Source organism: Oxyura jamaicensis, chromosome 3 (genome assembly GCF_011077185.1).
Source record: "Oxyura jamaicensis isolate SHBP4307 breed ruddy duck chromosome 3, BPBGC_Ojam_1.0, whole genome shotgun sequence".
Classification (NCBI taxonomy): Eukaryota; Metazoa; Chordata; class Aves; order Anseriformes; family Anatidae; genus Oxyura; species Oxyura jamaicensis.
In genome coordinates, this window is record NC_048895.1 from 22,003,693 (window position 1) to 22,026,783 (window position 23,091).

At 36.4% G+C, this 23,091-nt stretch overlaps 1 protein-coding gene and 1 long non-coding RNA gene across 2 annotated transcripts in view; one reads left to right on the forward strand and one right to left on the reverse strand.

Moving 5' to 3' along the window:
* The window catches only part of USH2A (usherin), a 414,223-nt gene that overhangs the window by 105,871 nt on the left and 285,261 nt on the right, over positions 1-23,091 (reverse strand). Inside the window, exons 41-46 of the mRNA XM_035320952.1 lie at positions 21,527-22,155; positions 11,376-11,710; positions 8,923-9,045; positions 5,401-5,564; positions 3,141-3,350; positions 1,545-1,747 (exon numbers count right to left, since the gene is read on the reverse strand). Coding sequence (XP_035176843.1) covers positions 1,545-1,747; positions 3,141-3,350; positions 5,401-5,564; positions 8,923-9,045; positions 11,376-11,710; positions 21,527-22,155 — 1,664 coding nt within the window. The remainder of the gene's footprint in view (positions 1-1,544; positions 1,748-3,140; positions 3,351-5,400; positions 5,565-8,922; positions 9,046-11,375; positions 11,711-21,526; positions 22,156-23,091) is intronic.
* LOC118163880 lies at positions 16,063-19,061 on the forward strand. The gene is made up of 2 exons (XR_004749233.1): positions 16,063-16,803; positions 18,165-19,061. It is a non-coding gene; the product is annotated as an uncharacterized LOC118163880 (long non-coding RNA).

Below are 23,091 nucleotides of genomic sequence, written 5' to 3' on the forward strand. Positions count from 1 at the left end.
ATACATAACACTGAAAAAAATGTCCAAGTATAATAAGATACAAAGACAATAAGCCACCATACTTTGATTTTGGTTCATGAGTAATTCACTTCAGTTTCCTACACCTACCACACATTCTGAAATAAAAATAAGGCTATTTTTCCTTAATATCTTAAATTCCTTCATGTCTATGCCGGAAAATTAGGCTAAAGGTAAAAATACAAATACAAAACATACACTTTGTTATTAAAAATCCCACAGAAATAAAAACTTATTCCTTCCAATTCTTGGGATTAAACTAAAGAGAGGCAAAGTCAAATAACAAGTGAATGATAGTAACATTGTTTCTCTCTTGGCAACACACAGGTTATTCAAAATAAAAGAGTACAAAAGAAATGAAAGATAATGCAGGAAGATTACCATTGAGACGTACATGCATCCAAGATAATATTGCTTTCAGGACAAGAAGAAAAAGAACCAAATAAAAAACAAAAACACTTTGATTTTACCTATCACATTGATGCAAATGTAAGTCCAGTATAAAGACTAAGAAAGTGAAAGAGAAGAATAATTAACATCTCAAGCAACAGAAGGTGGCCATGGTAAATTAATATAGAGGGTCTATAAGTGAGGCAGTACTCTGAATTTGCATTGTTATTGAGAAAAGACAAATGTGTTTCCAAGCAGCATTCAGAAAGTCGTATGTGTATTCATGGATGGAGGTTTGCTGCTTCAGAGGGGTTGGAACATAGAAATCTGTTATGGTATGCCTGTCTGGGATGTTTATTTATGGATTGTAGTAACTGGATGCAAATTTTTCAGAGCAGAGTACACATAGTTACTACTAAGTCCTTCTAAAATATAATGCAAACCCATCCTGAACAAAATAGACAAGAATAGTTACAATTAAATGTCAAATTGTATTTCTTGAACACATTAATTCAACTTAAGGATAGAAAGATATCATTTATTATTTTTTATACTGCATATAATATCTAGTCTTTCATTAGATATCTGTCTAGAGAGGCAAAAATAAAGATAGAGAAAGGAAAAAGCAAAGAAAAATTGTTGTACTTATTAACAGCATAAGAAGTACTACTATGATTTCAACACCTCTGCTTTTTCCTCAGAAAGATGAGGAGAAAAAAAATGATAAAAGGATGACAAATGCAATATCATTATTTCTTTGTGCTGATATATTATGCATGCCTGATGTTTCTAAAACAATTGCAATTTTCTTTTAATGAGTAGGAGTAGAATCTTTGCTTCTTTGTAATGTATGTTAGGGCTTTGCTAATGTTGTAGCACAGAGCATTTAAGGGAAAGTAAATGGAGTTTTGATGGTTTGAAAAAAAATAATGGAAATCTCTGTTATGAAAACAGTACACAGTCCTAAAATATACTGAAAGTAAATTTATGCCTTGTATGTATACATACACACAAACATCAGTGCAAATATATGTCCATGTATGTAAATAAATTAATATAACAATATTCACCTTGGAAGTACATAAATATTATGTAAAATAAAAGTATGTTACACAACACAGACAAAATATTCTAACCTGTATATTGTATACAGTGAATGGAGACAAATCTGCTAAAAGAAAGGACCCAGGCTCGTTCATTCCAGTCTTGTACTGCTTATTATTTACATAGATAGAGTACTCTGTGACAACACCATTCGGGTTTGAAGGCGATGTCCAGATGACACGTACAGCTGTACTGTTGATGATGACAACCTCTGGAGGGAACATGCCCTCAGGCTCTAGAAATAAAGGAAGAAACTGAATAAACTCCAGCTGTCTCTGCAAAAGCACTTGTTTAACCAAATGCAGATTAGTATTTAGGTTTAGCAAAGGGTTCACTGCTTATCTGCTTTCCTCTGATGAAGTTATCACAGTCTGTAGTCTTCTGTAAATTGGCTTATTATACTCTCAGTTAGAAACCATGAGAGCTGATGGTAAAATGCTTTATACCACCAGCATAGTGTCAATCATCAGTGGTATGTGGCCAGTGAGATATGATGATAAATTATTCACCCATCTGCACTGCCAACATATAAACATTATTTTTATGTCTCCCCCAATCCCAATCTTTAAAATAAAAAAGAGAGAGAGAGAGAGAGAGAGAGAGAGAGACAAAGCATTCTGCTTTTAAAGCAAAACCTGAGACTAAAATACCTTATGTCTGGTGGAACGTGACGTTATCAGCCTCATAGCTAAAGCAAGATGAAGCAATATGCGATATTGTCATTATGTAAATGGATTTGAATGTTGATTACTATAGGTAATGATGAAGTCTAACACTTATTTAAAAAAAAGAAAAAGAAAAAGAAAAAAGAAACAAACCTTCCTTAGCGTTAAATTACATAATTATCTAAGCATGTCAGAAATAACCATGCAAAGACCTATTTTTATTATAAGAACCCATCTTTACCAGTTGAAAAATTACCCTTACAATCAATTCTATTTTATAAACAAAAGGTGCTGACCTTTGGCATCAGAAAGGAAATGGAATCCTCACTTAAAGGGCTTTGCTAATGACCTGGAACACTTGCTTCTGAGGTAATGATATTATAATGTTTATAATGAGACTTTATAAAGCAAAAAGATTAGAAAGACCATTCTGAACACATTTTAGATTTACTTCTTTTTGTTGTTGTTGTTCCTCACCCCACTCCTTAACGCACATGCAGTTGCTAACCGACATAGAAATGACTCAAATAAATTTTTTCAGGGGTTAAACCTATGCCTAGTGTTTCTGGTGACTCAGGAAAGGTCCCAGATATGACTGTCATGTCAAAGCACATTGCTTCACAGAGCAAATCTTTTTAAAAGAACATTAATTGTTTTTAAATTCCACCATTTATTGATATGAACTCAGTTCCAAACTTAGTGTATGCAGACAAGAGTATTCAGGAGAAGATGAGAACAAAGTGGGTTAATATCTGCTATTAGAGCTTTTGCTTTTGTCTCAGTGGGATCCTTTATTGATCTACCACATGATGACAACCAGCACTTAAGCATTTTAGCGTTTTAGCCCTTTTTCCTCTTATACCGGAAATTTTATAATGGAAGGATGACTGATCTTAACCCTAACAAAAATCAATCAATTTCATTCTCAGAGTTCAAGCCAAGCTGCATTCACTGCTAACCAACCTCCATCTGAGGTAGTCACATGCACAACTTCACTGTTGATGCTGTGGGCTCCATTAAAAACTTGAAAAAATATCTGATACTCTGTGTTGGGCTGCAAGTCACCTATGACTGTATAGTTTTCATCAGCCTGAATCCTCAGAGATCTTCTATCAATAGTAGAATTCAAGAAGAGGATGTAATACGCAACATCTCCTTGCAAGTCTTGTAGTGCTACGAAGAGAAAAGAAAAACATTGAGACATCAACTAAGAGATATTCAGTCAGCCAGTTTCTTATTCACAACATTTACCTTGAAGAGAAAAGCAAATTTTATGCAGTCCCCTATTGTAAAAAAAAAAAAAAAAAAAAAAAAAAAGACAGAGAGAGAAAGATTCCATCAAGAGTTTTTAATGTCCTCCCACACACCGATAACCACAAGTACAGAATGCTCTTCCAAAGTATCATTAACAGCCCATCATCCTAGCCAACACTGGGAAAGCCTTCTTTCTCTAAATGTCCCAGTGACAACGACAGAATCTGTAAGTAAACTCAGAGGTGAAGACTGCCAGCAGTGGTGCATAGATCCTGCAGCTCGCCACTGTGAATGGATGTCTTTTACCTCGATAGCAGGAAGAGCGTAAAACCTTGCACTATGCCACTAGTTCAAGATGGGAAACTCGACTTTGTTTGTCTGTTTGTTTTTTCCCTTCCTGACCTGCAAAGTACTGTATTCCAGTTTTACTGCTCTAGACATGGGATATGAATGTTCCATTCAAATTTACACAGAAAGCCTTTTGGCCACAGTGAAAATGGAAATCTACATGCTGTTATTTTAGAACAATCATGATAGCCTGTACATATAAATATGTCATACCCTTGGAAGCATTATATTTACGGGGAAAAAACAAAAACAACTAATATTTCCTTCTAAAGCGTGTTTTCACCCCGTAGTATCTTCTCCTGGGAAGGGAAGAAAAAACAGTATCATTTTCTGGCTATACATGGAAGGACATTCATTGTTCTGAGCTAGTTGCTTCTCCATTTCAGTAACCCAGTTGTAGTCTGTTATGTTACCTATTGTTTGTCAAATGGTTTAAGTTCAAGTCTGATCAAACGCAACTGCTTTTCCAGTAGGCACCAAGATGAAAAAAATAATTGTGATAAAAACTTCAAGTACTAAAACATTACTTTAGATGACACATTGTACCACTCAACAGAACTCAACTAACTAGGAAATAGAAGACCCCTGTTAAAAGACAAAAGCAGATTCATTTGCAGATTTAATAAACAATTTTGTAACAAAAAATCTTAATGGAGTGATATATTATATTTAAGTGGTACAGATTAAAAAAAAAAAAAAAAAAGACCATAAATCTATATATAAACTTATATTTTCCAGAAAAATAAAGATAGCAAGGTAACATATTATGGACTTCCAAGCTCCCCGAAAAAAAAAAAATATATATATATATATTAATATTACCGAAAAAGGAAACATGAGTATACAAAGTAGTTAATATGATTATTGTAACATACAAAGTAATTAAATATGTTTAGGTTTTCTAGCGATGGCCCTGTCTTGGCATTTAACCTTTGTATTCATAAACATATATGGAGGAAATTTCTAAAGTATGAATGAAAATAAAACCAGATTGCATTACCTACATCTAGAAGGTCAGAGGTTTAGATTACTAAGGTAATGAAACTTCAGTGAGCTGCTTCAGATCTATTACATTTGTCAGTTTTTATAAGCATGCTTACTTCAGGCATGCAATTATAAAATAAAGAGACTACATTTGTTGCAATTCAGCACCCAGTCCTTATAAAATCATTTGCATGTAAGTCATGAAGAAATTCCCCACTGCTGTATTTAGTAAACCAGCTGAAGAAATTGACTGAATTAATTTTAAGAAGCAGAGCAAAAAGCAAGAGAAAGGGGATCCTTTCATCCTGAAGGAACATATATGTAAATTTTCATACAAAGAGATGAAATATACCACAAAGACAACAGCATTTTGTGTACTACTGTATAGATTTCTCTGCATTGACTATTTCTGCACTTTCACTATTCTCATTCCACAGAAATAGCATATAATACAAACATGACTGAGAAATAGCAAAATGGGCACCCTTTTTTCCCCTTTCTTTCCTCTCCTTTCAAGGACACTTAGCTGCATTATAAATCAAGACAGGGACTGTGTTTCCTATGAGAGTAAGGCAGACCAACATAAGTGATGGCAGGTTAACATCTAGTTACTGGAATAAATACTAAGCACACTTACTTGGTTTTGACCATTCCACATCTACAGCAGTATGATTAACAGCACGTGCAATGAGTATACTTCCTTTCTCTGGTAATCCTGCTAATGTAGTAGCTATCACTTCTTCACTTGATGTATATCCTACTTCGTTGTGCACTATGAGCTTGTACTCGTATGTTGTGTACCTAAGACATTTTAAAAATAATTACATCGGACACAAAAATTCAGACGTAGAAAAAATTTGCTCAAACACTTCTGCTTGTGCTGAAGTTTTGTTCTTTCTCTCCCCACTCACTCCCCCAGAAAACTGCAGCTGCATGGCTTGCACCAATGAAGGCTCTATAACAGCTGTTTACTTTTCTGGAATTAAATCAGGACCATTAACATGGTAACAAAAATAAAGCATGTTATTTCACTTCCTCATAGTTGTAGCTTCTGAGGTGTTGAGAGATTATAGCTCAATTCAATATGTAATTACAGCAGTGGCAACCTGCCAAAATTTGGATCAGAATTTAATCAAATGAGGCTTTTTTCCTCTTTTGGGAAACCCGTTGATTTTAACTTGCAGAGTTTCATTTGTAAAAGTGATTCACCACACAGCCAGGACTCTCCCACAGAAAAAAAAAAAAAAAATAAAAATAAATAATAAAAAAAAAAATCTAAAAATGCAAATCCATTTAATAAAGTAATTTTCTTCAGAACTGTGGATATTCAACTTACACAGATTTATTAAATATTACATGTATATTTAGTAAACTAAGTGACTGTCACTCCATAATTTCTTCTCTAATTCAAATGATATATTAATGTATTTTAAGGGAGATTTCACAATCTGAATTTTTTTTTCATCATAAGAACCCTCATACAAAACTGCACAATCACAGGAACACGATAACAAATTTTTGCTGAAGCTGCATCACTGGAATAACTGTCTGCAAACACAATAAAAGAACTGTAAATATTTAACATTTAGAGACTTCTCAACAAAAAGAAGTCACTCATTTTATATTTACTTTTACTTTTTTTTTTTTTTTTCTACAGAACCCTACTTTATGCAACCACCCAGCCTGACTTTCGAAAGAGCTAAGCTTTACCAGTTCTACTGAGAAAAAAGGAAACTAATTGGAGCTTGCTAGCTCCCACTGTAATAACCATTTTAGAAAAAAGTTGACAATATAAATTGTGTCCACACCCCTTGTGAACATGTAATATTTTCTTGGACATTGTAGCGCAGGTGTAATCAAAAAAAGTAGGATCTAATCTTGCAAATTAAGGATGAGAATTAGAGATTCATTTTTGGATCCACATTTCCAACAATGAAAATAGAAGACATTTGGCTTAACCTATTAGAAATGAAAAAGCCATTTGAAGCAACCACTATCAAAAAGACTGCTGTCTGGAATATAATAAAAATTCACTTATTCTGAAACATGCTTGTCGTATGTCACAAACACAAACATGTAAAATAGATGCTGATATACAGATTTTCTTTCTGTGAAAAAATGAGGCTTCATTCTTGTATTGGGTCTGGCTGGGATGTTAACTTTCCCTGCAGCAGCCCATACAGTGCTGCACTCTGCACTTGTAGCTAGAACAGCAGTGGTATCACACTGGTGTTGTGTCTGCTGCTGAGAAGTGCTGGCACACATCAGGGCTCTCTCTGACCCTCCAAGGGGGTGGGCAAAAAAGTGAGAAAGAAACATCACCAGGGCAGCTGACCTAAACCAACCAAAGGGATATTCCATACCATATGATGTCACACTCAGCAATAAAAGGTGGAAAAAGGAAGAAGAGGGGAGGGGTGGGCTCTCATTGCGAAAACATCTGTCCCCCTCCCAAACACCGGCTACGTGCGTTGAGGCCCTGCTTCAAGGACGTGGTCAAGCATCACTCATTTGTGGGAAGTAGAGAGTAATTTCTTTCCTCTGCACTTCCATATAGCCTTTACTTGTTTTGTTTAGTTATTCCCTTTCCCCCTCCCTCTTTCCCTTTCCCCTTTTTCCCTTTAGTTGAATTGTTTAATTAATAATAACATTTCCTTAATATTTTTTTTCTCTTTAAATTATCCTTATCTCAACCCATGAGTTGTTCTTTCCTTTACTTCTTCCCCTCCTCATCTGAGGAGGGGGAGTGAGAGAGCGGTTGTGGTGTTCAACTGCCTACCATGGTAAAACCACCACAATTCTCTCTACAGCATCTTCTCTCCAGCCACAAATTGCTCCTGAGTTATTGACTGCAGAAACACAGCTGCAGCTGCAGAACCCTCTCCAAAAGAAGCATTCACGTGTGTCCAAGGGTTAGGTACACTTTTGTGGCCATAGCTCATGCACCCTAAAAGGCCCTTGTGCCTAAGGACTTGCTACTGTTCTCCGTGGGAACTTATTGCCCCCTCAGAAGTGCTAGCATAAGTGCTGCATACCTTAGAGAAGACTGCTGAGAAGAGCTAAACTAAAAATAAATGAAATTCCATGAAGAATTTCAAACGTGGTTTAAGAAAGGAATGGACAGTTGTGCATGATTGGGTTAAATAATGGTTCCATGATCAGTTATTGCAGTGGATGAAAATGAGCAGTGACTTCCAGCAAACTGTCAGTGACAAGCCAGAGGCAGTAGCCCTTGGCTTGGTTCAGCCTATACTACACTCAGAAGTCACATTCTGTGGGTTCATGTCATGCTCAGAAGGGATGCTCATGCAGCTCTTACAAAAGTAGAAGCTATGTGAAGGGCAGTGGTTGATATGCAATCCTCATAAAGCATGCCAGCACACAAACACAGAGAACACACACATTCTCAAACCCTCCATGAATGTTTTCCCAAGATTTTACCCACAAAAAAACAATGCAGAACCTGTGTTGGACCATCCATTAGACATTCCTAATGTGAGCATTTACTTGTTTTAGAGGTGGTAGTTTTGACTTTGAGATGGGGAAACTAAGGCTAGTCTAGAACAAATGCCCTGCTCTGTACCCCATAATAGATCCATAACATCCTGAGAAACACAAACCGCCCTCCATTTCCCTACTCTTCACACTCTGCATTTAATTATAATGAAGCTAACACAAAGCTGATATGCTGAAAGTGCATTAAATACTCTCCCTGCATTTGGAGATATTAAGGCATCATTAAATTGAACGGGTAACAAAAACAGTGTTGAAACCAAGTTTCAAATGTATTGCAAATAGGACTTCTCAGTCATTCTGCCTGTGCTATGATTTTGCCAAATCTAGGCATACGTACACATCTAGGGCGTATGTACACATAAGTGTAATTGGTTTGTTACATGAGTATGTCAGTGTTAAAATTTCACATGACCTTTATTGTCATTTGCTTTTTAAAACAATACAATACATGAAAGAGTCAATAATGTCAGAGTAATAATAAATCCCTGCATATTAGAATGATTAATAGCAAAGATGGTGACAAAAAATATTTCATTACATAATTAATATGTTCACTACATAAAGACACAAGAAATACTTTGAACCATTAAACATACACTATACAAAATGCCAGCATTTGTTTTTATAGTTTTTGTAATCTCACCTGCTAAGACCCTTATCTTCATAAAACCACTGAGTTCCTGAGTAAATATTGTGCCACAGATTTAAATCTTCAGGGGGATTTGATGCAAGTGGTTGCTGGATTTTACGTCTCAGGAGCTCATATCTAACACAAAAGACAAGCAGAACACCAGGATTATCTCAACTAATGTTATTACACAAAAAAAAAAAAATAAAAAAATTTTAAAGCCACATATTATTTTGTTTTCACAGCTGTAAACTTTCTGAGATAAACATTCTCTTTAATGTTTCATGATTTAAAACATTAAGTTACTTAACCTACTTTGAAAATGGAAAATGAGTACTTTTATTTGAAAGAATAAATGTATTTAATAATTCACAGAATTAAATTTGTGGAAATGCTATCAACATCAAGTCCAAATAGCCCAGTCACAGTGCCTTACAGAGACTTGACTCATGCCTCATGATATGCACAGACTGTTCCAGAATATAAAACGACAATGTCTCTTGCAAATATATTGACGTATATAGACTTGTTATAGTAGCAAGATCATATCCAGTCTGATGAAGAAACATTGGGCATTATCATTCCAGATTTGAGACCCCATATTACCCAAGTATTTAATAAGTACTGCATTCAGTGGTTAGTTTTTGCTTCAGAAGCAGAAATCAGCTAAGAAGTTCTCTTACAAGAGAGCTGAGCCTTCCTATGCTCCATGGAAACTAGGACATACACATGCAACTTCCAGCTAACTTTCCCCCTTAATTTGGGAAAATAAACCTCAAGAGGTACAAACATGCATTGTGTCACTGACTTTAGTGATGATATACAAAATTATTATTGTATCAGCTGGGAACAGAACCTCAGTAATCAAATAAAAAATAATTGAATTGCAACTTCAACAAAATATTCAGATTACTTTACACCCCAAGCACAACTTCACAAGTGGTTCATCAGTGGTGAACAGAATCCAGAGACAGAATATTACAATTTTATTAGGAATAGTCCTAGCATATTCTAATGTAATTCATAGACAAGCCATGTAAAACATCAAAATCTTTTTAAACATTGAATGGTGCTCATGTGTAAATCACCCCCACTGGCAGCTGGTGCTGCTACTCTGCTTGCAGAGTAGCAGAATTCTTGCTCCATCATGCTGTACAGAGCAGCTGCTTCCATGGTTCTTGTTGAGGGCAGCATGGCACACCATGAAGGAAATGAAGTCTGCAAATGTAGGTCGTGCTGAATTACTTGAGTAATCTATGGTAAAATGGTCATGTTGTTAACTCCAGAATAACAGAGACTGCTTTTCAAAAACAATCCTCAAAAATTGCCCTCTGTAAAGCAATCACTTCATTCAGTTGTATTCTGCCCTAATTAAGCCTGAAGAGTCAAGCTACTGTGGTATAATATAGGCAACTGAAACAGCATTACAAGAATTCAAGAATTACAAGATAATTATTGAACCCATCGATATACTTAGAAGAGAGCTACTAGCCAGCACGTATGGCCTACAGAGATGTAAGTCCATGCACAATGTTTCACAATACCTTAAAGCACCAGATTGAAGGATTTGACTTCTAAAAATTATGCATAAATGTATAAAGAGATATATATCTTTCTAAATCTTCATGAACTCAAATACATCTTTTTTTTTTTTCTTTTTTTTTTCTTTTTTTTTTCTTTTTTTTTACGCACAGGCACTCAGTAATCAATAGATTCAAGCCATGATCCCCATCCCATTTTTTCTACACAAATCTCGGAGGAGATGCTTTATTCTAGTTCCTGTGGAGAAATCCAGCCTGCTGTACCAAATACTTCCTTCCTGTTCCCATTTTCAGCTCTGGCCAAGAACCTGTAGCACTTTAACTTCTTTAACTTTCTCATGAACTCTCACATTCACAGCTTCTTAATCAGTTTAGTTTTGAAGCTTTTTGTTGTTGTTGTTGTTGCATCACGCTACCAAATGGTCACTTTTGCTTTATCTGGACTAGCCCACACAGAGTACTGAGAATATTATATGCATTAAACATTTATGCTGACAGAGATCTCATGCTTTTCTTGCCATTTCACTAGTGAAATGTGCTGCTTGAGCTCCACACCAGAAAGTGGTTGATCCTACAGCCCAAAACAGCTACGCCTTTGCAAAGATCCTAGGCTTGGTCCTTCTGGCTCTTCAGATTGCACCAGACTGAAAGACCCAGAGGATTCTTGAACATGTTCTGAAAAGTAAATTCCACAGCACAGATGCCACAGGTGCTCTAAATAATCCTGAGTCTTCTTAAATTCAAAATGATTCAAAGTTCACCCTGCTCTATCTCCAATTTCTGTTAAGTCCACTCATGAACCCTACAGGAACTTCAGAAGGTCAGGAGAAACTGCAATCACATCAAGTTTGCATTGCCCAGCATTTTCTAAGTCAGACTTAGGTATGGAGAAGAAAACTGTCATCTCATCTGCAACTAAAAGCTTACCTCAGATGAGGACCATTTGGCCTTAGTGGTGGTTGCCAAGATAAGGCGATAAAGGACTCACTGATCGGCGTCACAGACAATGGACTAATGCCCTGAGGAACTGTTGAAGGTGTAGTTACGCTGGTAGGTAAACTCTCTGTGCAGCCTCCTAGAAAGCCATCACCTCCAGTACAAGCTATTAGAGTAACTGAGTAGTTTGTGTAAGGTATAAGATTAGTCACCACATGACTTAACGTTGATGAAGTATTTCCAGCAATGACAATTCGTGGATCAGGCATGCGAATCTCGTAGTTAAGGATTTCACCATTCTGTATCAGAGGTGGTTTCCATGAGACCTGAAGGAGGAGCAAACAATGAACTTCTTACAGTCAGAATGCAGAAATATGAACAGTCACAGTTGTGATCTCAAGATGGACTTCTTTTATTTCTCCATCAAGACAGATCTTGAGTATGACCTTTCCCAGGTATCTGAGATTTGATTTTTAAAGGAACATCAGATAGAAATCTAACCTTTAATTTTAGTGAGGGTTGCAGTAGCAGTTGTGGCCATTGAAAATCTACTACTGAGCTTCACCAGTTAAACTGGAGTACTCTGAAGTCTGTGAGGTGTTCTGATACATTAGCAAAAATACATTGTTCATCATAAATATCACTGTCATTTCTTTGCTTACAATGTATTGCCTGGTGTGCTCATCTATTACTGGCAGACTAAAAAGAAATCTTATTTAGTATTTGCATAATTTTCAGAAATGTGTAATTGTATTAGCTCCTATGAGAGCTAAGACTATACACACTTTTTATATGATGAAATTTCCTTTTTCCCTTTTATTTTTCAGTAATAAATTAAACTGGTAACTATCATGCAAATAACAGACATTTTCCATTTTTAGAATTATGAAATTATTCTGAGAATGTTTATGCTGCTATACTTACTATGGTTTCATTTTGATTTATTATTTTTTCAAATGCATTTTATTCTATATATTATTCTTATCAATTCCAGTGAGGAATCATACTCAAATCATTGTACTATAAGCTGTGATAAAGTGCAATTAGTTTTAAAAATCTTTTAGCCAGTGTATCATGACAGAGGGGATTTCAGACTGACACAATGAGGACATGTAACTGTATTAAGAAACTCAAAGTTACATAAAGTTTGTATAATAGCAATTATTAGTCCTTCATCCTATAGAACTGTCTGTGAAGGAGGTATAGAAGCTTTCCTTTGCTAATCCTGTGACTGTTTTCCTTGCCACTGACCCACTCATCTATAATAACTGTTGCCTCTTTCCTCCTAGGATGGGTTACTTAAGGATTGAATCCGACAATGCAAAGAACATAGAAGCAGACAACACCTAGATGAATATATGTGAAGAATAGAAATAACAAATATAACATTGCAGTGGTAAATAGCAATACCAAAATACTTTAGCTTGAACATTTTCATTAATTCTCTCCAGTCTCCAAAGGCAGTATCTTTAAAAAGGTATATTCACAATTACACATGGCCCTGGAAACAGAGAAGCTTGATTTTAAAAATACTATTTTAGAGGACCCTTGAGGATTAGGAAATGTTATATCTTAGGTACAGAAGGACCTCTTAGGCTGTCAGGACTTGCAAGAAACCTGGCAGCAAAGTACTGGAGAAAGCTGAAGGATTTTGATAACAGAATCTGGAATACAATTAAACAGAGAATTAGAAACAGGGTGATCTTGAGTAAAGACAGCACAAACAAGATTATTGGTGTCCACATATGAAAGGCTTAGCTCTGGCTAATTATCAAATGCTATATTCAGATTTCTGTTACTTCTGGCCCCCAAATCACGATCCAACAAATATAGAAAGTACTATAAATAAAAGTAGGAAGCAACTCCTGCACTGTTCTCATAGACATTGCGCAAAACTCTCATTTTGAAGTAGTTCATGTGATGTGACTGTAAGTTAAGAAAGCAGAGTAGAGTGGATTATTAGAACAGACAACAGGAAATTTTGTTTTCATGTGTAATTAGAAAGCATTCAGGCAAGTAAGTTTCAGGCAAAATTCCCAATCATGGTTATTTTATTGCAGCCATACTGCACACACTGATAGGATGGCATTTTATATGTCATAGAGGGAAGTGTGCATGGGTCACGTTTGCAGGGACTATCCTTAAAGGTGCTGAAAGAAGCAAAGAATACTTTAAGGTCTGACACATCACAGTAAAACACACATTTCTGCAACAATTATTATGTTACTCTTTTTTGAGGTATAGAACCTGTCCCAAAAGTCTGCCTCAGTAAAGCAAGTGTGACTAAAGACAATATATTTTAGCGTGTTTTGTTGTTGTGGGAGGTGGTTGTGGGTTTTTGTTAGCTTATTTTTTTTTTGAGTATTAATACAGTAAACTCTGTCCTTACCAGTAAGAAAAACCCTGTTACTTGTTGCTTAATGCAAGTTTTCTAATAAAAGAACTGTGTGTCAAATACTTTGGAACATTCTTTGTATTACCCTCTCAGAAGAGAAAGCTCTCTAAAAAAGTTCACCTTATACCTGCCTGGAAGGGAGGAGGAGTTATTTTTTAATTGCATTACATTTTAGACAACCAACTTTCATGTCTAGCAACACAAAATTACTTCACACAAGACTCACCATATACTGTAACCACTCCACATAAAGGAATAGATTTGTAACATTGTCAGAACAGACACTGCTCCAGAACCTCAGTTCATGAGTCTTATACTGCCTCTGAACTAGCTACTGAAGCCTGAAACAAACAAACAAACAAACAAACAAAAAACCTGCCACAGGTTACTTCAGAGCATTTGTAGTACACTAACAGATAAAGCACTGCCTAGTGCATGGGGCTTACACTGGAAAATTTCTCAAATTTATTTTTTTCTCAAGAGAAGTGAAAGCCAAGCTGAATAAAGAATTTTTAATCAGTAGGATGATAACACAGAAATGCAAAATATTTTCATTTGGGCATGGACATATCATACAAATGTAAATCAGTTATAGCTTTGGTTAGTATGTTTTCTAAACTAGATAAAAGGATGACCAAGGATTCTCATGGTCACTGGTCACTTGACCTCCTTTGAATTACGTATGTTACCTTTGACTGACAGGACATGCAGTCTCCAACAAGTCTCTCTATGGGAAGGAAGGCTGTTTCTTGCCTGTTCACTTCAGTGACAGGTCAAGGTCAAGGGATTGCCTGACCCATACAGTGTGAATGAAGATGATGGAGCCAGCCTGGTTAACACACGTGGCACTGCTAGACCTCTTCTCCACTTTGATGTGCCAAGGCTTGAGGTAAGAGCTTGGCAATGCATGAAAGCAGGAAAGCTCACTAGACAGGCTGTGTTGGAAGCAGTAACAGTTTGTTCATTGATTTGAAGCTCAGCACTGAGACCATGAAAGAGGATGCCCATGAGGAAGAGAGAATAAGGTAACTACTGGGAGAGATTAACTGATTCTATGTAATGACTCTGGAAGCTGTCATTTAAAGATCAAAGTACCTTATTTTCTCCACCACAAAATTTAAAGAGACAGAAATTAGCCATTTCCCCCCTATTAAACAGCTATAACCTTGTATATCTTTTTCTCTCTCTCTCTCTTTTTTTTTTTTTTTTTTTTTTTTTTTTGGCAGCAGTTGGAACCCTGCAATTTAATTCTGAGCTATGATAAGAGAGGCACAGACACGTAACTATTTTAATAGTTCAGGCCTGGTTTCAACAGTTTGTTTTTAAATCAGCATGTTTGGCTTCATTTTATTCTAGTTTCTCCTTGCTGCTGCCTGTAACATCTACAAACAGAATGTAATAAATACACTACTGAGACCTTTTCACTGTTAGTCTCAAAGCATGTTGTAAGTCTCAAATTGCAAGTATCATGATTCCATTTTTACAGATGAATAGACTAAATCCCAGACTAAGTCATGTTACAGAGAAAAAGCAAAGCTGGAAAGAAGGATTTGGTACCCCAAATAATTCTGTGCTCTGTGCACTGGACTGCACTCCTCTTCAAAAAAAAAGGGGGGGAGGGGGTAGAGTTGGAAGAAGTTGGTATCTGGCCTCACAGAAATTATACTAGGACTCAGCTAAGAGCCAGTATCACAATAGAAGAGCAAAACCTGACAAAGGTCAATGATAATTACTTTCATAGACTTTGCAGATGAATTGTATCCAGCTTCAGCAAACACTACCATGGGAGAACTGTACAATCAGGTTTGCAGTAACAGATTGCTACCAGAAAAACTTCTGAAGCTGTATGAAAGGGAGGGGGATATGCTGATGAAACCCTGATTAATTCACCCCCCTGTATGATCTGCATCAAATGAGCAAGCTGTGCAAGAAATCACAACCCTAAAATGTGGAGAACCTCTGGTGTGCAAGTTAAGGTTGTTCTTATGGGTGTTGGTGTACCTAAGTCACTCAAGCAGCACTTATGTGGCAAATAAACCAAGGTCTCACTGACCTTAGCAGCATTACAAGGCAATCTTCACACAAGGATTGATCACTCCTAAACAATTTCCTCAGTGCACTAGGCACACCTGCATAAAACTGGAACAGAAGTGAATAAAGTCCTTTTTTTTTTTTTTTTTCTCCCCAAAATGAAGCTGCTATTTGTCCTTGCATCTCCATGCATCTCCATTTAGTGTACAAAGCCTAGATATTGGGGTTGTTCATATTCACAAAATTATGTTCTTAGGTAACTGCAGTTTGAGGCATTTTGAGAATGAAATAGCAAAGGACCAGAAGTTTAAAATGGAAGAGAGGAAGGATCTTCTTGACAGCATCATGCTTTACCACAGAGGTAAAATGCTAAAGGATCACCCCTGTGTTAGTCACCAACATCACTGACCATGTAGTTATTTCAGTAGCATCCAACATTCTGTCATCAGAAGCAACTTCACAGGACAGCAAACACTGAAGTGTGAGAAAAAAGCAAGTCCAGAACATGTATCTATAACTGTAATTCTATAGGATGTGGGTAAATTGGTAAAGAAAACATTTTTCTTTTCATGAATGATACTCAAATTAACTAAAGCTATTTCATGCTTGGTTTAAATGTGTAAGTGGCATCCATTCCATACAACTGGAATCTTTCTTTTGGGCTTTGCAGTCCTAGCCTGTTTGCAGAGCAACAGGTATCTAGCAAAACACAGTCAGAAGGACAGAAGACGACTATAAAAATAGAGCCTTGTTAATTTTGTTTCCTCACTTGAAAATATAATTAATAGTCAAATCTGAGAAACAGCTACTAGAAAATTTATCACTCTGTAGCAATAAAAGATAATCTTCTGTAAAGAAAAGTTGCAGACTGCATGTCTTGAACATCTTGTAGACAGCAAACTGAAGACATTGTTTGATCTGCAGGCTGGAATACTATCTGTCTTTGCTGCAGCTGCTTCTACACAAAGAAAAGAATAGCAGGTGAACTGTAAAGTAAGGAACTGTCACCTCCGAGGGTAACAGCAAACACAAATGACAATGGAAATCAAAGCCTGCAACCCTTCCTCAGTCAGCAAAGTCATGGGAAAATACTTAGGATACAGAAGTAATCCTTACGAAATGAATGACATGATATGAAATCAACATGCAACAAAAGAAATTAGAAAGAAGAATGACAGTTTGGTGCTACAGAAACAGTTACACTGCATTTCTGACAGCACATATAACATACTTTAAGAGAGAAGTCAATGACATATATTTTTAAATTATTTTTTCTTATTTTCTATTTAATAAATTTGAAAGAAATTTCTGTAACTGATATTACCATGAGGGATGCCATGGCACAAGAATTATATGCCAATAAAGTACTCATTTAATTCAATCAGGAGGATATCATTCTCTTATCACCTACCTGAGCACCAAGAAGAAAAAATCTCCTTTCCCCTTGAGAGAAACATCAGGATTAAGTAAAGGTTGTGCCACATTTGGAAAAGTTATATATAAAAAAAGACAGAAAATAGCTGCAGCTTCCTGCCTCTCAGTGGTCCGGGTGGCAGCATTGGTCGGTAAGGGAGAACAGTACAGGAAAACATACATCAGCAAGTCCCAAGTTAAGCCAATAATCAAGATTACAGCTGTCTACCCCAGGCCAAAGCCCTCAAGGGAGAACCACAGCAATAAAAGTGTAGACTTCGTATCTGAAGACTTCCTATCTAAAGTTACATGGACAAAGTTGGATAATTTACATACTACAGTTAATTTAGTTCAGCATACCCAGCCACATAATGCTTCTCCTACACAAAGAACTCCTTCAAATAATTATTCACTGTGTAAACCAGCCTCTTTCTCAAGGCATTCAACCTAGCTACATTCCTGAATGTCATATCAGTGTGAAGTGTGAGATTGAAGCAGCACAGCAATTGCAACCTTCACCAGAAAAGGAAACAATTTCTTTTATACTTCTGTACATTAGGGTATAGCAAATCTTGTGTAACAGGAATAATGTTCATGGCATTGGCATATACTAAATAAACGGCTTTTGCAGTTGCTGAATACCTCCACTTCACTTTGGCATTTAATCAGCCACAAAAGCAGTTTATTGCACAGTATACTCTGCTACCATGAACATTATCAATTCAGCAAATATTAAAAAATATCATGCAGGTGTCACAGAATTGGGTACTTTAAAAATTATCAACAGCTATACACTTTCTGTTGCACAAAAGAAAGCAAGTTAAATGTTATTGAGAGATACCAGTCCATTCTGATTAAAATAGAATGCTAAAGGACAACATACACATCAGAAGTGTTTATGCCAAGATTGACCTGCTGTGCTGATATTTTCCTCCTTGCAGAGTGAAAGCTTTGGTCTAGGAAAATAAGCTGTATACTCAAGTGAGTACTATCCCGGAGTGCTTTGAATTCTTCACATCCTCAAATCATTCATATTGATTCTATGACTAAATAAAGGAATGGAAATATGATTCTCTCTCTCTTTCTCTCTCCCTCTCTCTCTTTTAATAAATTCTCTCTGTTTTCAGTATAAGTAAATATTTGCGCTCATGGTTTAGGGATTGGTTGCACTGACAGCTGAAAGCCTCTATTGATTTGCAACTCTGGCTTGGTAAAGGAGCCTCTTGCTAATCTTTCCCACAGTGCCCTTCCAATACTTTCTCTGCTAACCTGGAAGGACAGCTCTCTCTAGGGCAAGAGGTAATTAAACTCTCATGGTGGCTCCTTTCAGAAGAGATGGCTTATTTTGTATTCTCTGCTTAAGATTTACTGTTGTAGATACTGAATAAGATGAGACTGTTGTACAGCACAGGCAGACTCCACAAATTTGATTTGATGGAAGGCTACTCAGGAGAGAAAGTCTGCCTTTCTGGGACTCCTCAGAGTTTAAAGGCAGCAACATAAAGCACTTCCAAATCAGATCCATCCTATTTCCACACACAAAACCTTTTCAACCAGCAAGTGACAATCTTCCTATGAAACTTCATTCTGTCTGGAAAACTACCAGCTGTCTGGGGTGAAGACACACCAGGGCCTTGCAGAGCAGCTTTTCAGATCTCCCCTCTAGTCTGAAAACATAGGGAAAAATAAGCAAATGTTTTAAAATGGATGCTACCACATTCTTTTCATATTCTTCTACCACAGAACAGTCATAGAGGCCACTACATAGCTTCAACACCATGGCAATATCCACTGGCTGCTTTCTGAGCCTTATGAACTTGCAATAAAATGTAAGAGAAGGAAACAACTCCTCTGCTAGCAAGCTAATCCATTTGACCTGCAAGAAGACTAACAAGTGAGGTGAAATCCCAGTTGTTTCCTCTGGTGCTCCCATCTACAAAAAAGCAGAAGGTGAGAAAACCGCTGGGTGCAACAAGCCCTCGTCATAATCTCTTCAGTTATGTAGTGCAGTGAGCGCTTCTGGACCTATAACCTTATTTCAGCTTTTTGAAAATATCATGAATGATATTAATAATATAAGAATAAAAAAGCTAAAAGCCTCTGCTCTCGTGGACAAGTAGGCGAAATCCTAAGACTTTGTAAAAAGACTTAGAACCTTAGAAATCAGAAGTAAAATAATGTTTCATCCATGGAATGCACAGAAATTGTACCAAGTATTTTCATTAGTCCTCTAGGGTATTTTTGGGTGCCCCTTCCCCTGAAATTATGATAACTATCAAATTAAACAAAACTAAATAAACAAAACTAAATTAAATAAAATACTAGATGAGTTAAAAGAATTTGTGTGAGCATTGGCAAAAGATACCAATATTTGGTACATTGAAAAAGAGAATTTTCACTACAAGACAGATACTCAGATGATGGTATATTTGGAAAGATGTCCACATAAGTCACTTTTCTCTATAAAACACTGCCACCTTTAATTATTTTGAACATTTTATCCTAAATATTTAAAATCAAGTAAAATGAACCATAAAACCAAGCTTTGGAAATAAAAACATCCAAGCTTCAGTATCTTTGATAGAAATTAGTCTTAACAGACTAAAAACAAAAATCAAAAAACATTGTTTAATTGAAACAAAAAAAAAATAAAAAAAAAAAGAAAAACAAAAATTGAAAAGCATTGTTTAATTGAAATTAAATTATTACAGAATGAAGACAGAGCTGCCTGATTTCAGGTTTCAAAAGAAATAAATGATCAAACTGACTTTCAGTATGGGTAGATTCCTGAATCTTGGAACTGAGCAAAAGACAATAAAATTACAGCACACACCTCTGATCTCAAGAAAAGACACCCAGTAAAGAATGACAAGGCCACTGATAACTCATGGGCTTTTATAATTGGGATTGAGTGTTGACTGCACTTGGAGAAAAAAAAAAAGATGGGTAAGATATGCAATTATTATGCTCTTATCACATTAACTGAAGCATTAAAGGTTGTACTGACTTCTTTTCTGTGCTCAAATAGAGCACAAAAAATAGAGCCAATGTGTAAAATCTCATGTAATAAAATGTGGACATGTGTGTAAGCATGCAATTGAACTAGCGCTACTGTTTACTTAGCATTAATTCTTCTGGTAAATCCATGAAATATACTTCGCTATAAATCATGGTAGATACTAAGATATATCTACAGAAGTACAGAGTGCAGAGTCCTAGATGTAGAGAGCCCAAATCTCCAATAAGCAGTCTAGCAATTCATCACAATTAGTAGTGGTCGATCATTATTAATTCTTACGGTAACCATTGTACTCATACTGAACTCATTTGCCATTAATGTGGAGGTAACAAGCAATTCCTTACACATTAAAACATAATTTTAAGAGCTCAGGAATTTTTTTTGTCTAATGGTGAGTGGCTTTTTTCATAGCTTAATGTTATATGTGAACAAAGCAAAAAATCAGGATTGGTTTACTGCTCGGATTCACACCCTTAAACTACTTAGACTACATTGGTAGCAACCACTCTATGTTTACCTTTTGAAAATACAATGTATACCAAAAATAATAAATCAAACAGATGAACTTCAATCTTATGCAAATGTCCTTTGTTTTGTGCTCTGTTGAGCAAGCTACTGTACCAATACTTTTGGCATTAGTACAAGACTGAATCCATGGAAGCATGTGTGTATTTACACAAAAGAGGCTTCTAAGCTACAAAAATCCCTCTTGTTTGGTTACACTAATTTCCCTTGAATGAAGTTTGTATGCAAGCCAAAACAATGGTAGTTATCCTGTCCTCTAGAGTTCATTCCCAACAGAATGATGCGAATAATTGAAAACTTCCTAGGTAGTCCTGTAAGACTATTCTTTCATAAATCAGGAGAACAATAATGCTATTTTTTTCTTCATGAGCTATTTTACAAAATCTGATAGTTAAATTTAAGACTTAATTACATTAAAATTCTTGTTACTTCTTAGCATTTTAATGAAACCTTGAAATTTTGGGCAAGGTAGTAGGTCATTTTCGATCTTAGAAACTTAAAGGTAAGCATCAAGTTTAATATTCATACTAAGTCAGGTGTATAAAGAAAAAAATGATCTGGAGTATAATGACAAGATGCTGGTGTAAAGGAAAAATAGAAAGGAATGTAATGCTTTTGAGCCAAAGGACAGACACTAAGCATTTAGCTACCCCTGCAGCAAAGAAATCTCTTGGCTCAGCCCATGGATGTCTCTCTTAAATACACCGTTGCTACAAGAGAAACCTGTTAAAGTCACAAGGTGATGAAAATTACTCCTACCTTAACTGAATGTGGTCCCAGCACTTCTGCATCAGGTGGCTGAACACCAGCAGGTCTTGATGGTCGAGTGGTAACTTCTGACCATGCACTGCTGTTCATCCCTCCATGAAGAGTGCTCATAAGTATCCTGTATTCAAATTTCTGCCAAGGGCTCAGAGCAGTACTCTGGTCAATATAGCTCATGGACTGACTGAAAGGGAGAGTCACCACAGTTGATATTTGTTCTGTCCCTTTTACTTTCCTTTCTATTGTAAGGTTGTCCACCAAACCATTCGGGTAATCAGGTGGTTGCCAGGATATAACCACGGAGGTTGGAGTATCAGAATACAGCTCTGGAGCATGAATACCTTCAGGTGCATCTGGAAGAGTCTGGATTGATGGAGTCTTGGGTGAAAGAGAGCATCCTTTAGATGTGCATCCTTCTACCTGAAACACATAGACAGTGTAAGGATGCAAGTCCTCTACAGTGCAATTAGAGGTAGCTCCTAGCACTGTAGCATGCAGCTGGCCATTTTGGTAAATATTGTAATGAGTGATAACGCCATTTTGCTTTAAAGGACGCTGCCAGGCGATGCTTGCTGCCCTTGATGTAACATTCAGTAGAAGTGGTGGATCTAAAGGTCCAGGTTCTGTAACAGAAAAGAAGGGAAAGAAAAATTACTAATAGTCTGTGAGTTGTAAAAGTGGTAGGAAGTGGAATTCATCAAGTGTGTTTCAAAATGATGAAAGAAGTTCAAATCTACCAGTTTATCTCTTCAAAAACTGTAGGCCCAGTGTTTCAAGGGATGAATATGGTTCTCTCCTCAAAGGCAAGCTGCTCTATAAGCACACCTTCCTTCCCTCATCTGCATCTTTTTCCTCATATATCTCAACAGTGTCCAATTGATGCCATTAGCATGTCGAAAAAATGCAAGGCTAAGTATCAATATAGAACTGCAGTTCTAGCTATTGTTGATACTTTCTAGAGCGCTAGCTACTGATTGCAACCAACAGCACAGGCATAACAAAGCTGCATATTTTACAGCTCGGTAAGCCCCTACTGCATCTCTCATTATATATTCAATATTTTACTTCATTCTGTTTATAATTCTAATCCATTTTTTGCAATTTATCTACTCCCTGTTAATATTATAGGTGATTTTTTACTGTGACTGTGACAGAAGCTGCCGATTTAGCTCTTTCACCTACTGATAAATAAACAATGCACAGATCTGACCTTTAGGTTAACAGGTTTTATGCTTGCTCCACTCAGCACTCTAACTGATTCAATTATCATAAAGGTTCAGGAGCTTCCATGAATACTGAAAAAGACCGACCATATGCCTGCATAGGTGTTGTGGAACAGCAAATACTCTGCAGCCCTCCAGAGAAATTCCTTAATTGTAAATAATTTCACCATGCGACACAATCAAGTCACCTTGAATGCAAAACCCTCAGCCTGTGGAGGCAAAGTGTTATTTAAGCTTTACTGGGCTGCGTTAAATTCTGCAATTTGAAGGGCTGTTAAGTTTTTCAATTGAAATTTCATTTAAAATGCAGGTGCTTTTTATTATATTGAGGCTTTA